Source organism: Panthera leo, chromosome C1 (genome assembly GCF_018350215.1).
Source record: "Panthera leo isolate Ple1 chromosome C1, P.leo_Ple1_pat1.1, whole genome shotgun sequence".
NCBI classification, from domain to species: domain Eukaryota; kingdom Metazoa; phylum Chordata; class Mammalia; order Carnivora; family Felidae; genus Panthera; species Panthera leo.
In genome coordinates, this window is record NC_056686.1 from 55,967,477 (window position 1) to 55,982,671 (window position 15,195).

General features: G+C 42.7%; 1 protein-coding gene across 4 annotated transcripts in view; it reads right to left on the bottom strand.

Moving 5' to 3' along the window:
• Positions 1-516: 516 nt before the first annotated feature.
• WLS (Wnt ligand secretion mediator) overlaps positions 517-15,195 on the bottom strand; it is a 100,310-nt gene continuing 85,631 nt past the window's right edge. For 2 of the 4 annotated variants that reach the window (XM_042952119.1, XM_042952120.1), the window contains exons 11-12: positions 11,665-11,818; positions 517-1,463 (exon numbers count right to left, since the gene is read on the bottom strand). In XM_042952119.1, the coding sequence (XP_042808053.1) occupies positions 1,354-1,463; positions 11,665-11,818 (264 nt within the window). In that variant the 3' untranslated portion in view covers positions 517-1,353. The other 2 variants (XM_042952122.1, XM_042952121.1) reach the window with 2 other exon arrangements.

The window sequence follows — 15,195 nt, forward strand, 5'->3', positions numbered from 1 at the left end:
TGAAGCAGTTAAAGTTTATGAATTCCAGCTTGTAGGTGAGGGAACACCGAGGTCAGGTGGCTTCAACCAGGTCACATTGTTAATGAGAGACCTTTGACAGGAAACTGAGCCTTCTAACATCAGATCCAGTATCCTTTCTCTCTGCCATACCATGCTGTCTCTCGGAAGGCAGAGGTAAAATACAATGAAACAGGCTACTGGGGAAGTGAGAATAAGGTGGTGGGGGCAGCTGTCTGCTTGTATGTCCTAGAACTTTCCTTCCCCGCCCCTGTGGCCACTCACTGTCCCGCCGGGGTGGGGGAGTGGGGACAGTGGTTAACCACCCAGCACAGAAAATATTACCCTCTTTCCAGACACAGATACCATCCCCAAGCACTCTGATTTGGTGGCAAAATATTTTAATTTTTCATAAAGCTATTTCCCCACCCGTTCCCCACCCCATAGACTCAGCAGGGAAAAGAATCTGTGGGCATGTGTGCTGGTAGGGCAGGAGGGCGACGTGTGCATATACATATGTGCGTACATGTACAGGTTTATTTAAATGATCAGATCTACACTTTTGGAGGCTGCTGGAAGCATCTTATCAAAAGAAAACACATTTTAAGCAAGAGGTTAAAAAAGCTTTTCAGACCCAAAGGCCATTTAATACAGTAAATCCTACTTGGGTAGTTTAGCAAACATTTTTTTAAAACCCACATCCAACAGACTGGTTAGTATTGGATACACAGATTTGGTTTCAAAGCTGAAATGCCCCTGGCGTAACAGACCTTCTCATGAGATTCAGTTATTTTATATTATGCCATAAAAAATAGGGACACATATCTATCGACAACTTAAATATTAACTCAATAGGCTACTTGGTGATATAAATAGAAAAAAAAAAACACAAGTGGTCACAGACTAGGATTGAGAAGACTATGACATCAGCCTATCCTGGGCTGCAAAAATGTTAAAATCTATCCTAGAATCTAAAACAGGAAAAAGAGTCAAATAATTCCACTCCATATAGACCCCATCTGGCCCAAACCATCCCCCAAGGAAAACACCCCCAACACATGAGGTTTACTAACCACCTGCTACAGATGTTACTATGTCACTAATTAACAATGATCACAGAAAATGTGTCATATCAGAGGTTTTGTTATACACAATGCATTAGTGGCTGCAGGAATCCTCCTGTGAGAGCTACAGTCAGAAGGCAAGCTGACAAACGTCCATGCCGCGGATCCAAGAAGAAACCCCAGCTAAGAGCCTCAAGCATTCCTTTGCACCTGAGCTCTCTCTGGCACACTCCCCGCTCTAGTTAGAGGGGCTGGGATGTGGGGGACAGTCCCAGCCAGGTGCTGCAGCCTCTTACTCCTGGGCCTCTTTGCGGGTCAGCTTGTAGATCTCAGTGGGTCCGTCCACATGGGTGATGGTGGTGGTGAGCTGGAGTTCTTCCCCACTGTGGACACCCAGATCACCTGAAAGAGGGTTTTGGTGTTAGATGTGTTCAGGGAAGAAGAAAGACAGGATGCACCTCAGTAACAACTGCCCTGACCCCAGCCCTCTTTCACATCCTGAGCTTATAGAGACAACCAGGGCACCCACGCGTAGGGCTAACTCCTAACCTTTTTCCTCAAGACTCTGCAGTAGTTTCACAGCATTCTTCTCCCAGAGAAGAGATATGAATGATGGATGAGTCAGCATAATGCTTATTATCATTTGTAGTAATTATTAACATTTAATGAGAACTTACTTTGTACCCGACGCTATTTGCAATGTTTTATATGTAATCGCATTTAATCCTCACGAGAGCCAGCCCAGGTGAGCACTCTGATCATGGCAGCTTTACAGACGAGGAAACAGGGAGGGAAGTAAGGTAACTGCCCCAGGTAAAGGGGCAGACACATGACAGAGCCGGGAACTAGGCCAGGGAAGGAAAGTCTGACTCTAAGGTCTCTGCTGTGGGCTAAGCCAGCACCGCACGCCTCCCCAGTGATGGGGAGGGAGGCACGTACCCACTCCATGTGAGTAATTGACAAAGCAGCTACGCCACGTGAAGGGAAACAAGACCTGCCTATATTTACCAACAGATTGGGCAGGGAATACACGTAACACATTTAGAAACATTTAAGAGTTTTCTTCTCCAGGAAAAAAGTACCAGAAATGTGTTCTGAATTTTCTGCTGCCCCCAGGATTCCGTAGACAACACCAGTGTTTTGGACTCATCATCAGTGACAGAGGTGTTCCTCTGCTAAAATGGAATAATGTAGTGTTTTCTCCACCAGCAAGAAAAAGTAAGTTTCTGTAAATTAAAGTGTTCTCCTACCTGCCAGGACACAAATTAAATGAATGTATAATTGGCAAAGGGAAAATGGAAAACATCAGGACCTAACTGTTTAAGGACTGTTGTCTGAGGGGCATACACGTGGATTTGGGTATTTACAGAAAGGGGTGCTGGTTATGTCTGTGATTTTTATATTTATACCATGTACGCACGATTTCATATTTTGGGGAACTAAAATGTTTCCTAAATCAAACCACAGAATTAAATAAATAAGTGCTGTTTTCAACTGGGACTGAAACTTAGAAGCGACTTTGGCCCTACACTTACAGCTAATGTCTTATCACTAGTCTAAGAATTGCTGAGCATCAGTGAATCTCATGGTCTCAGAACCCCAGGAGTCACCCCACACACTGGTCCCACAGGCTGCATGGCACCTTTCACATGTGCCATATGTATTAGTTTTTCATTGTAGACCCATTTCCCAGCAGCTGTGCAGATCAATCGGTCTTATTAAATGCTAGTCTGTGACTCTCTACCTAAGAGACCCTACTTTCAGCAGCAGTCCTAAGCTGTTGCAGAGGACTGCTAATGGTTATTTGGGGCTACTGAGGTAAGGGTCCAATCCACAGGACTAGGGGCAGAGCAAGTAATAAAGGGGGTATCAGCCCAGCCTCCGGCACATCCAGCTTCATCGTCCTTTGGGCAAGGGCACAGACCAGTTGGGTGCAAAGGCTGCAGACGCTTTACACAGGGCCCCCTGGGGTCATGCTGAACCGTGATTTGTACAACAAGTATATTTCCCCAGGTCACTAGCTTGCATTCTCACTACTGCAACTTCTAGCCCACTTCTCAGCCTACCATAATGCAGAGGCCTCAAATTTCTTGGTCAAAACTAGTTCTTGATTTGCATATCTGGGTGAGCCATCAGAACTTCAAAGCCACTGTCAGATCTGCATGTCTGTGTGAGTGATCAAACTTTCAAAGAGAGCCCCGCCCACCCCGGTAAATGCATTAGCATCTCCTAGTGTTTACCTAAAGAATCCCTTTCACCAAAGACTTAAAAATAGACACTAGAATGTAATTCTACCGAGGTTTTGAACCCAAGATGCTAATTCTTTAAGCTTAGAATGTGATTCTAATTAGCATGTCCTAAAAAATGTATATGATTCTACAGATCACTTGAGCCAAAATAACTTTGGCTTCTTTATTTTTTTTAAACTTTTTTTAAATGTTTATTTTTGAGAGAGAGAGAGAGAGAGAGAGAGTGTGAAAGGGGGAAGAACAGAGAGAGAGAGACACACACACACACACACACACACAGAATCTGAAGCAGGCTCCAGGCTCTGAGCTGTTAGCACAGAGCCCAACGCAGGGCTCGAACCCATGAACCCTGAGACCATGACCTGAGCCAAAGTCGGATGCTTAACCAGTGGAGCCACCCAGGAGCCCCTGGCTTCTTTATTTTAATGAGTACCCATGTTATAGTGTTTTATCATGTACCTGACACTGTTCTAAATACTAATGTATTTAATCCTCATACCAGACCTTTGACAGAAATACTGTCATCATTCTCATTCTACTGATGAAAACACTGAGGCACAGAGAGGTTAAGTAACTTGCCCAAGGGCCAGATTAGTAAATTATGTGGGATTCAAACCAGAACAATAAGGCTCCAGAATCCAGGCTCTCAACCTTTAGGCTATGTTGATTCTTTTGTAAATATTCTAGTTTCCAACAGCCAAAGAGTCTGCCAGCAAAGTATGAGTCCACACGTAATGTGTTATGGTCATAAATATATACACGCAATAATCTGGATGAATTGTTCAGCATATTAATTTTACTTTTGCGTTTGATAAACAAGAATTTATAGTACACAATATCAGTGCACTGATAGTACGGAGAGTTGTTATTTATGAGTATTTATCGTATGCACTATTAGGGGCTCAGCATGCCCTGTATTTCTTTGTAAGACAGGAAGGAAGACACTGAGGCTCAAATAGGCGATTAGAGAAATTATTCTCTAATGTGGCCCAGTTTGCTCCTGGTAGAGCTGGGATGAGGACCCAGCCAGTGGGTCTCTGGCTAGAAAACTCTATGATTCACATGTGCTTTTATTGTACCCTGAAGGCTAACCCCGCCCCCCCTCCGCCTTAGGGAGTAAATGTGGGAATATGGCAGTAACATGGCAGGAATGGGGATCCCTCCATTCCCTCCAAATTCCATCAACTCCTACTTCTGCCAAGGTCTTGCTCCATCTGTTATTCTCCTTCTTTCTTGGCTCCTGCTACTCAGTGCACAAACATGCTCGGAGTCTCTTTCCATCTAAGACAAAAAAAAAAAAAAAAAAAAAAAAAAAGCCTTTCCGAAAATGCAGTATGTTACATACTTAGTGGGGAGGGGAAGAATAAAAGGGAAAAAAATACATTAAGAAAGGTAAAGAAAAGAATTCTTCAGTTTGCAGTAAGTCTCTTTCCCTGGTTATGGTGTCAGCTCCTCTCAGATAATTAACAAGGAGATGAAGGCTTGTTTGTGTCTAGCCGTTGCAAAATGAGACCAGTCTCTGGCATTGGATTTAATCACCGAGGACTATCAACAGATCCATATTTGTGATATTGCACCCACAGGTATGTAGCTGCTTGCTACTGGATTCTAACTGGCTGGAATGCATCCTGGGGACACACAAAGCTATATAAACTGCACTATAACGTGACAACAATAACCACAACTCCCTACGACTGGCTGCATTTTAATGCCCATCCCTTGCCTATCTGTGGCTACTTTAGTATAAAAGGAAGGAAAACTGCTAAGATAATTCCAAGATTATTTCACAGAATCTGGGAGACTACCAGTCTTAGAATATGAAAGGGGCTACTTAATTCTAGCCTCACAACCACCACTAAGGCAAATGAACACCCCATTACCCAGATCCAGAAGCCAGAAAGCTCCCATACCATGAGTTTATATTTCTTTAGGTCATACTCAGTACATACTGGAGCCAGGATTCCAAACGGCCTATGTCTACCTCCAAACCTTATGTTCTTTCTGTAACACTCTTGACTTCATTCTTTCTTGTGGAATTTTCTCTAGTCCCATACCTACTGACCTCCTATTCTTCAGAGCTAAGCTCAAAAGATAACTCTCTGTAATAAAGTCCAGGCTGGTTCATGGCAGAAGGAGAAAAACAATGAGGTGGTTTATAGCAAGCTTGGGATGAGCCATTCCCCACCCACCTCCAAAGTGCCTCCAGATACCAAGTTCTGGGCAATTGCAAGAGGGTGGACACAATAAAACCTAGAAGCTGTGAGTGAAATCTTAATGTTATAGGCTGAATTATACCCTCCCCAAATTTATGTGTTAAAGTCCTAATTCCCACCCACTACCTCAGAATGTGACTATATTTGGACATGGGGTCTTTAAAGAGGTAATTACGTTAAAATGAGGTCATTGGGGTGGGCTCTAATCCAATATGACCTATGTCCTCATACGAAAAGGAGATGAGGATACACATACACACAGAGTGAAGGCTACATTAAGACGTAGAGAGAAGATGGCCATCTACAAGCCAAGGAAAGAAACTGCAGAAGAAATCAATCCTGGGGATACCTTGAACTTGGACTTCTAGCCTTCAGAACTGTGAGAAAATAAATAAATCTCTATTGTTTAAGCCTCCTAGCCTGCAGTATTTGTAACAGCAGTCTTGCCAAACTGATACATTTAGGAAGCAGAAAGTTACTCCCCCAAAAGTAACTGAGGGAAACAGTGACTGAGGTACCTCCTATTATAGTGGAGTGATGGTAATTCTAAGCCCTGGAAAAAATGATCTACTTTGCCTGGGAAAGGAGAGATCAGGTCACTGGAGGGACAGCAACCTTGGGAGAGGCAGGAGACAGAAAGTGCCCAACTACAAATAACAGAGCAAGAGGTGCTAGGCTAATGATGGCTTGTGACCTGCTTGCGAACTTCATTAGAAAATGGGAAAAGGCTACTGAGACCCGCTTCCAAGTCTGAGCCCAGCCCTGGTGGTAAGACCATTTCCATCACTGCTCACAGACATCGAAAAGCCAGGCTAGCCATGGGTGGGTCATCTAACATGCAACCAAGGGGAAGGCCTCAATAAAAGGCAGCCACTGTCAGAGCCTCATGACTCAAACCAAACATTTACTGAGGCAACAAAAGCCAAAGCCACCTTTTCTGTGAAACAAGCAGCAGGAGACCTTAGAAGCCTCTGGCAGTAAAATTGACGCAGTGTGGTAGTGAGCTACCATGACATGGGACCTGGGGCTGCTGCTGTGGCTTCCAACAGAATGAGTGTGTCAGACAGAAGACATTTAGTGCGAATAGAAATAGAAAGGAACCGGTTGGCAATTAGAGTGTCTCCTGTTCCCTTCGTCATAGTCATCCAGTCAGGAATTCCGTTCCTCAGTTTTTTTCTAAAACCTCTGACAAGAATTCTATAGATGAAAGAACACAAAAATCAAAGCTATTATTAAGAATTGTCTGACTTTATAAGTAGCTCCAACTTTTTTTCCCACGTGAACTGATGTCTGAGAGGATTTGGACAGTTCGTCGTGTGTGCAGGACATCGATGCTGAACCCCTGGGAGATGCTGTCTTCATTCCAACCTAAGGTTAGCTGAGATCCATTCCTGCCTGGGAAGACATCCAGAATGATTCACAAATTGCTATTGGAAACAGGTAAAAAAGAACAACTTTAATGAAAAGGCAGCAGGAGCAGGGCAGAAAATGTGAATGGTCCTTGAAAGAGAGTTCTAAAATATCTCTGCTAAATTAAAAAAATTTACATATATGTTTGTATATGTGTATACATATATGTACACATACACATAAAATGTTTATATATAAACATATGTACATAGATACAGAGTCATATATATATGTATGTATATAAAATTGATCCATGTAAACATGTTGGTACCAGCAGCTATGGTAACCCATAGCTTCACATCCTTGCAAAAAGATGGAACCCATAGCTTCAGATCCTTGCAGCACCAGTGAGCTGCTAAAAACATGAGGGCATTCTGGCCTGGAGATGTTCTGCCATATCCCGAGTTTCAGGAGGCAGTCAAGGAAGCCTGGTCTCTCAGACAAGGCTACCAGCTCTCCATGAAAGCAGGAACTCTGTCTTAGTCACTCCTTTGGGCTTCATGTCACTCCATCTTATCAAACCTGACACACTGCTAAGTACTGAAGCACTGAGTGGTTCATTTCTAAGGGTCGCTTCCTGATGCACACAATAAAAGAGAAAATATATATATAAGAAAACAAGCTCTTTGGAAGCTGACCCTTTCTAGAACTTGCCATCTGCTTTGTTTCTGTCAGTCTATTCCTTGACCAAAAGGGAGAAACAAAATCTATGCTCTCTGCTTTCATTTCCTCCCTACCCACTCCCTCCTGACACTTGGCATCTCTTTCCACGTCCAAACAAAACAACCCCTCTCAATGTTCTTTCTCTTTCCTTATCCCCTTTGGCTGCATCAGAAACTGCCTGCCAACTTCCTGGAAAGGAGCTTTTTCCAGAGGTCTCTCCAGGATCCGTCTCACGAAGGCAAAAAACACCACAAACCTGGGATTCATTCTCCATAGCAAGAGAACTGAATTCTTGGCTCCAGACCTTAAAAGCAAGGTGGTGGGGGTGTGGGGGAGCCCAAGCCAACTTAAAAATAAAAACTTTCCACGAGAAAGGAAGAGGAGCAGGGGAAGGCTGGGGGAGGAGAAGGGATGTCATCCAGAGACCCAGAGAATTTTAAAATACAGAAGTTCATTTTCTAGGTTTCTGTGTGATATTCCAAACTAGCTCTTTCCAAGGAGCTTCAAAATTTTGGCAAATGCTCCATAGTTCCTAGGAGACATTGTGTGGTCTGGCAACAGATGAAGAGATGAAAAGTGAAAGAGGGTAGAGAAGGAAAATGATCAGAGAACCCAACATGGAAGACTCCCTTCCAAATGCACAAGGTCACAGTACCATGTGACCATGGGAAGGGAAGGGCACAACAAACTGCCAGGTGCTCATGGGCTGCTGTGAAGTCACAGCTGATCATGTCACCATCACAGAACTACTCAACTGTGTGACTTGTGTTTATGATCAGAACAGGGTCCCAAAAAAGTCTACCCACGAAACTGCTTGAAGAATGTTTTTCAACATGGATTCTATCGGCATTTGAGGCAGGGTAATTCTCTAGTACAAGGGACTGTTTTGCTCATTGAAGGATACTTAGCATCCCTAGAATCTGGCCACTAAATGCTAGTGGTATGTCCCAGTCGTAGTGACATCCAAAAAAAAAAAAAAAAAAAAAAATCAAAACAAAACCATGAATACTTCTGAACGCCAGTTGGCAAGGGATTTGGGGGATATGACCACCTGCTGAGAACTAGCTTTTGAACTTTTTGTGAAATTACAGGTCAAGCTGCCTTCAAACAAAAAAACTCTGATGGGGAACAGATCAAGTGCTATTCTCAACTGCAAGGTTTCAAGCCTCAGGGGGTGGCTGTTGTGCAGAGTAAGAAGTCCTAATGGGAGCTGCCTGACATCTGGCTTGCACATCAAGCCTCTGGCAGGCAGTCATCCTCCCACTGCAGGCTGGGCCATGGCTCTGGCCTCTCATGTACCTAAAAGTGCCGGGATGGGAAAATTCTCACCGGTGTTTGGAAACCCCTTACCTATGACAGAATCACCCTCTGGGCTGCCACCTTAGGACAGGAGGTGCTCTTCTGCTCCTTCTTTGCCAACGGGAAGGAAGAGAACCACAGAATTTTATGGTTCCAAAAGACTTTAAGAGATCACTTACAGTTGGGAGAATGGTAAGAGATCACTTACAGTTGGGAGAAATGGGGAGAGGTTAAGCAGTCTGCCACTCATAGCAAAAAACAACCATAATAGTTTACATAGAGCACCCTAGCACACAGTCAGAATTCAGTAACTATTGCCCATTAGTAGTATTATTCCAACTTCCCAGGAAGTCCAGCCACTGCTTTATGTGGTATTTCCCTGGAAGGGAGGAACTTCACCTACTGGGTTCCTGCTTAATATTCTCAAGTCACACACACGTCCATATGATTTCTGTCAAAGTCCAACAGGATGACCATGAAATGAAATCAAGATTCTTGTTCACAAGCCCAGAGTCCCTTCCTGCTGGTGTTATGAAGGTCCACTGTTTGAGAGGCCATGTGCCCCCATTTCCCACACTGAGTGTGACCAGCCAAGGAGGAGGGAGGAAGACCGGCCTGAAGGATGCTCTTGCACAGAAGCGGCAGGTATAGTACTGGAGGTGGATGGTGGTTGAGACTAGTCACTATTCCAACCCTCAGCACAGATGCCCTTCACTTCCCACATCATCTCCTCTCATGTCATCACCCCGTCCTTTTACCCCAACTCTCAAGATCATTGGCCCATCTGTGAAATATGAAAACTAATCTAGAACTCTTATTTCTGAAGCATTAATTCAATCAACACTTTCAAACCACCCTTAAGAACCTGTCCTTAGCTCTTAAGGAGTTAATATTCCAGCAGGAAAGGGAAGGCACAGGCAAACTCATCTATTACATTTATGCAGTGTCATATGAAATGTGTAATCATGTTCCCCCAGGCCTGTTCCTTAGAACACTAGTTCCAAACAAATACAGTGCCTGGAAAAAGGGGTCTGGGGCCAAACGGTTTAACAATTTGGAGGGGTATCTGGGTGGCTCAGTCGGTTAAATGTCCAAATCTTGATTTGGGCTCAGGTTGTGATCTCATGGTTCGTGAATTCAAGCCCCGCATTGGGCTCTGTGCTGACCAGTGTTAAGGCTGCTTGCAATCCTCTCTCTCCCTCTCTCTCTGCCCCAGCTCATTCCCTCTCTCTCTTTCTCTATCAAAATAAATAAACTTTATAAAAAAGTAATCTGGGGAAACACTATTCCTCCTACCCATTTAAAATGACTTACAGTAAAAATTAATGTACTAAAGGCATTAAGATGTTTTATTTTTTTTTATTTATTTTTTTTTCTGGGAGGATGTTTTAAATAAAAACCTCATTAATGCCAATTAAAAACCCAATGATTCTCAAATTGACTACTAAAACCTATCAACATCCTATGGCAACAATATTCTATTGAACATGGTTTGCTGATCTGCAACTGGAGTGATGAGGAATAGGTTTCAAGAAAAAGGAACCATTTTGAATGTGCCCAAAAGATGGGTAGGGTTTTATTAGGCCCAAATGGACATAGGATATGAATCCATTCATTCAACACACACATGGTAAGAACTTCTTATGAGCAAGACCCACCTGTGGTGCCATAGCACACATGCAGACCTTCAAGCCCTGATCTCTGCTCCAAGGCAGTGAAGGGCACTAGCTCTGATTTGAGAAAGAACACCTTATATTTGAGGAATAGCAAGTAAATGGCTAAGGTGAAGCAGGTGTGAAAAAGAGAAGGAAGAATAAGGGTGCAGCCAAACAGTGTAGGACTAAGTATTCAAAAAAAAAAAAAAGGAGCTCTTAGATCAGGTGTCACTTAGCAGGGCACCTATTCCAAGTTAAGAGCATGGCCTAGGCAGTGACAGTCATTTCCCTCTGTTATGGCTGGCAGAGAAACCCCAGGCAAGCCCTTCCTTTCTGTGGGCCTCAGTTTCATCACTTACAAAATAACCGGACTGGCTAAGTTCCCTAAGGCTCCTGGTAGCACCAACTGCCCTTAAGAAGAAGGCCATGGACACAGGTAGGTAAATAGCTATTGGTCTGGATGCAGGTCAACAAACAGTCTTGCAGAAGAATGAGCAGGAGAAAAAAATGAATCCAGCTCAATCTTCAAATCTCAGGACCTAGTTCCACTCTACATGATACCTTAAGATTTTGCCTCTCAAACTAGAAGAATAAATATGGCATAATCTCCAATAGTCAATTTTGCTCAAAAAAATTAAGGAAAGCAAATTTAAGTTTTATACTAAAACTGGCACATGTTTCAGGCTAGAATGCAGTATCCCTAATACTTAAAGATTAAGAAAGTAGAAGATGGGCACCTGGGTGGCTCAGTTGAGCATCCTACTTCAGCTCAGGTCATGATCTTGTGGTTCATGAGTTCAAGCCCATCATATAGGGCTCTCTGCTGTCAGCGCAGAGCCTGCTTCAGAGCCTTGGTCCCTCTCTCTCTCTGTCCCTCCCCTGCTTGTGCTCTCTCAAAAATAAATAAAACATTAAAAACAAAAAAAGAAGACGACTTAAAGAAATACCTGCCTTGTGCTGGCTTTTTATCTTATGGCTCTCCAGTCCCTGGGGGCACTCACTGACATTTGGAGGGAAAGTTTGCCTGGGGAACCCAGAGCCTTTGCTATGTGAGCCTTGTAGAGACTGAAGCCTATATCCTGAATACAGCTGTTCTAAAGAAACTGAAACTCACCATTGGACTGGTCTTCCCCGTAGTTCTTATGGGATGGTGCATATAGGAACATCAGAGCAAAGACATACAGGTTCCACATTCCATAGATGCCTGTGAAAAAGGCACTGTTCACTTGGACTGTGACGCCGCCCCACTTCCAGTGGCCTTCAGTCACCTATGGAAAAAGGACAGTGACATGCAATTAGAACCAAGAAGAAACATAACACCAAGACAGGAGCCAACCAACACAAAAACCAAATGCCTTCTAACCTCCAGGAAAACTAAAGGGCTGTGTAAGACTCCTTTTAAAACCTAAATCGTACCAGTATGGATTTAGGTTCACTGAGGGCTTACTGTGTGTCAGGTACAAAGTCAGTAGTTCTCACATTGGCTGTATATCAGAATCACCCAGAGAGTATCTCTTCCTTGAACAGCAGTACATAGTTATCCTTAATTTAAAGAAATTGTGTTTGGGGGTGCCTGGGTGGCTTGGTCGGATAAGTGTCTGACTTTGGCTCAGGTCATGATCTCATGGTCCGTGAGTTCGAGCCCCGTGTCGGGCTCTGTGCTGACAGCTCAGAGCCTGGAGCCTGTTTCAGATTCTGTGTCTCCCTCTCTCTCTGTTCCTCCCCTGTTCATGCTCTGTCTCTCTCTGTCTCAAAAGTAAATAAACGTTAAAAAAAAAAATTAAAAAAAAAAAAAAAGAAATTGTGTTTGAGTCTCACACTTATCCATAACTATAACTCCTCTTCTGTCTGTCTTCCCAGCTAGATGTAACGCCCTGTAGGCAGAAACCATTTCTGATTTGTTTACTGCCATACTCTCGGTGCCTGACACATCACAGTGGCTCAATGAAGACAAGCTGATTAAAGAAGCAAGTGAGTGAGAGTGAGTTGCTTTCCTTAGTGGGGCAGAGTGGGGAAGCAGAGAGACACAGGCTTGGGGTCAGAGATGGGGTTCAATGCAGACTTTACCACGCACTGTCTGCTTAATGTAAGTGAAGTTAAGATGAAGACTCTGAACTTCAATGACCTTAAGGGCAATATAAAAACTTGCAGGGTTACTGAGGAGAATTAAGTAAACATATTCCTAGAAATGTCCTGACACACAGTAAACACAATAAATCTTAGGTCTTACATTGTCACTCTATGTAAGTCACTCATGAAGGTAATTATGAAGCTTTCATATGCTTTATAATTCTACAAGAATGTTTTGAGGCTGGTTTTGTCTATGTTAATGACTTGATAATTGTTTTGAGGGCTGTCTGATGACATATGGATTACACTGAGAACTGTCAACAGAACTGTTGACCCGAGTGACTAGACACTTGTGCCAGCTCTGAGATCAATGAAACGACTCTGACCACTTCTGCTTGCTACAGGAAATCTTAAATGGGAGTAAAAGAATACTGGACAAATGTTCCTGTGATAACTTAATGAGACTGCATTATGTAAACCATCTCTAGGAGACCCTTCTTGGAGCTAAAGTGTAAGATGGTAATCTATTCATTTGTATCTGATACAGATGGTATCTGTATTCATTTGACACCGTCTTTATAGCCCGCAACCCCAGGGGCCCCAGGCATAATAAAGCTGTAAGTACAGGTGTTTCCTTTTGAAATACCTGGAGTGTCAGTTAATTAAGTTAACTGTAGACTTACCAGTTTTAGTTTGGCCTTGATGACACATAATTTTTCATTTTTGTGATGCATAAACCACCATTGCAAACTCTTATTTATTTTCAAAAATAATTCACTTGATATGATGTGCTCAGGAATATTTTTTGGCCAAGAAGAATTTCATAACCATTATTGATTTTAGAACAATGTACGAGCATTCAAGCTACTTAGGGCTGACTTTTCAGCAATGTCTCCAAATGTCACTCTTCTTACTTTAAAGAAGAATATCCTAACTTTATAAAAATTACAGTACTTAGGGCATACTTAAGATGATTTTTAGTGAATATAATGGAAGAGGAGAGGAAGTCTTAAGATAGTTCCTGGAAATATATGTACCTGCTGTCATAACAAAGAGAACCGTTCTGTGTGATGGAGGAGGGGAGGCTGGGATGGGAACTGTCGGTAAAATGGAGTAAGACAGTTCTGATTTTCTTCTACTCTGTTAAGGCGGCCGGTCCCTCAATAAGGGAAGGGCCTTTAAGAGACCCTACTTCCAATGACATACGCTGGGAATACTCAGTACTGAATTTTGCTGAAATGGATTCTTGTCAGGACTGGCATGACTGATCTCAAGAAAACAGTCACCTGTATTCCTGGTACACAATGGTACTCGACAGACAGACGGTTGTTGAATGAATATGGACAAAAGTACTGGCACGTGCAGGAATGCAAGTGCAAATCCATGGAAATGGAAAGGGAGGATAGAAACAGTCACTCTAAGAAAATATCAGATTGCAAAGTAAAGAGAAAATATTGCATTCCATAGTAAATAATGATACTTTTACTTAAAAGTAAGACGTCAATGGTAAGTGTTATTTCACTTAAATATTGCTAACACAGATATTAGCAAAGCTAAGACATTTTAAAATAATAACAAAGATAATGATAGTTGACATTTATTCAAAGCTAATATGTCAGGCACTACAGTAAGAATTTTACATGGAAGAGATCAGTCTTAATAACAGCTTTATGAGGTAGGCAGGTAATATTTCCACTCAACACATGGTAAACCATGCCATAGGGAGGTACGTTATCTCGCCCAAGATTGCTCAGCCAGAAAGTCATGGCTCTGACTCCAAAAGAAGGTATTCTTAACAGTAGGAATATTATTGTAAACAGGGGTGAGTGTGTTAAGTTGGCATATGAAGCCACTATTGCGGAAGACCAAACTTCCTTTGAAAACTCACTTAATTAACCATAATGCACATTATTATACACAGGTTCATATATTCAAATCCGTATAGTAATATATACGCACTATATATCCTAGACATAGTAATGTATGGTACAATAAGCTGGATATATATGCAAACTACAACTTTACAGTAGAACCACTGAAATGAGAATGCTCATACCACGAGGGGTACACAGGCGCTCAGGTGGCCTGAGGAGCCACAGCAGATTCGTGCCCCTGTCTCATGTCTGCTGTGAGACACATGCACCTTGTTTAGCATGGAGTTGCAGAATTACCCGTACCCATAATTTGTCATCTCTAAATGTATTATTTCCTGCTGAGGGCAAAGAGTTGAATTTGCATAAGTGAGCTGTATACACAGTGTCACTCGACTGTGTGTGCCTGCCCTTCTCCTCCCTCAATTATTCCTGCCTGAGACCTCCTGAGCTCTGAGCACATTCCCACCAACGTGAACCACAGTAAGCAGCCTCAACAGAGCAGGCAGGCCCTGTAAATCCAAAATCTTATTAACGCCAAGGCAGAGAGGTGACACTCACCCTCTTTTAACTTCTGGAGAAAAAAATCAGATAGCCCCCAGTGAAAAAAAAAAGAAAAGAAAAGAAAATCATCTTCCCCCTGCATAAGTCTTACTTCTAAAAGTCCCTGTTTTTCCTGATTTAACATTTGAACAATTTACTTT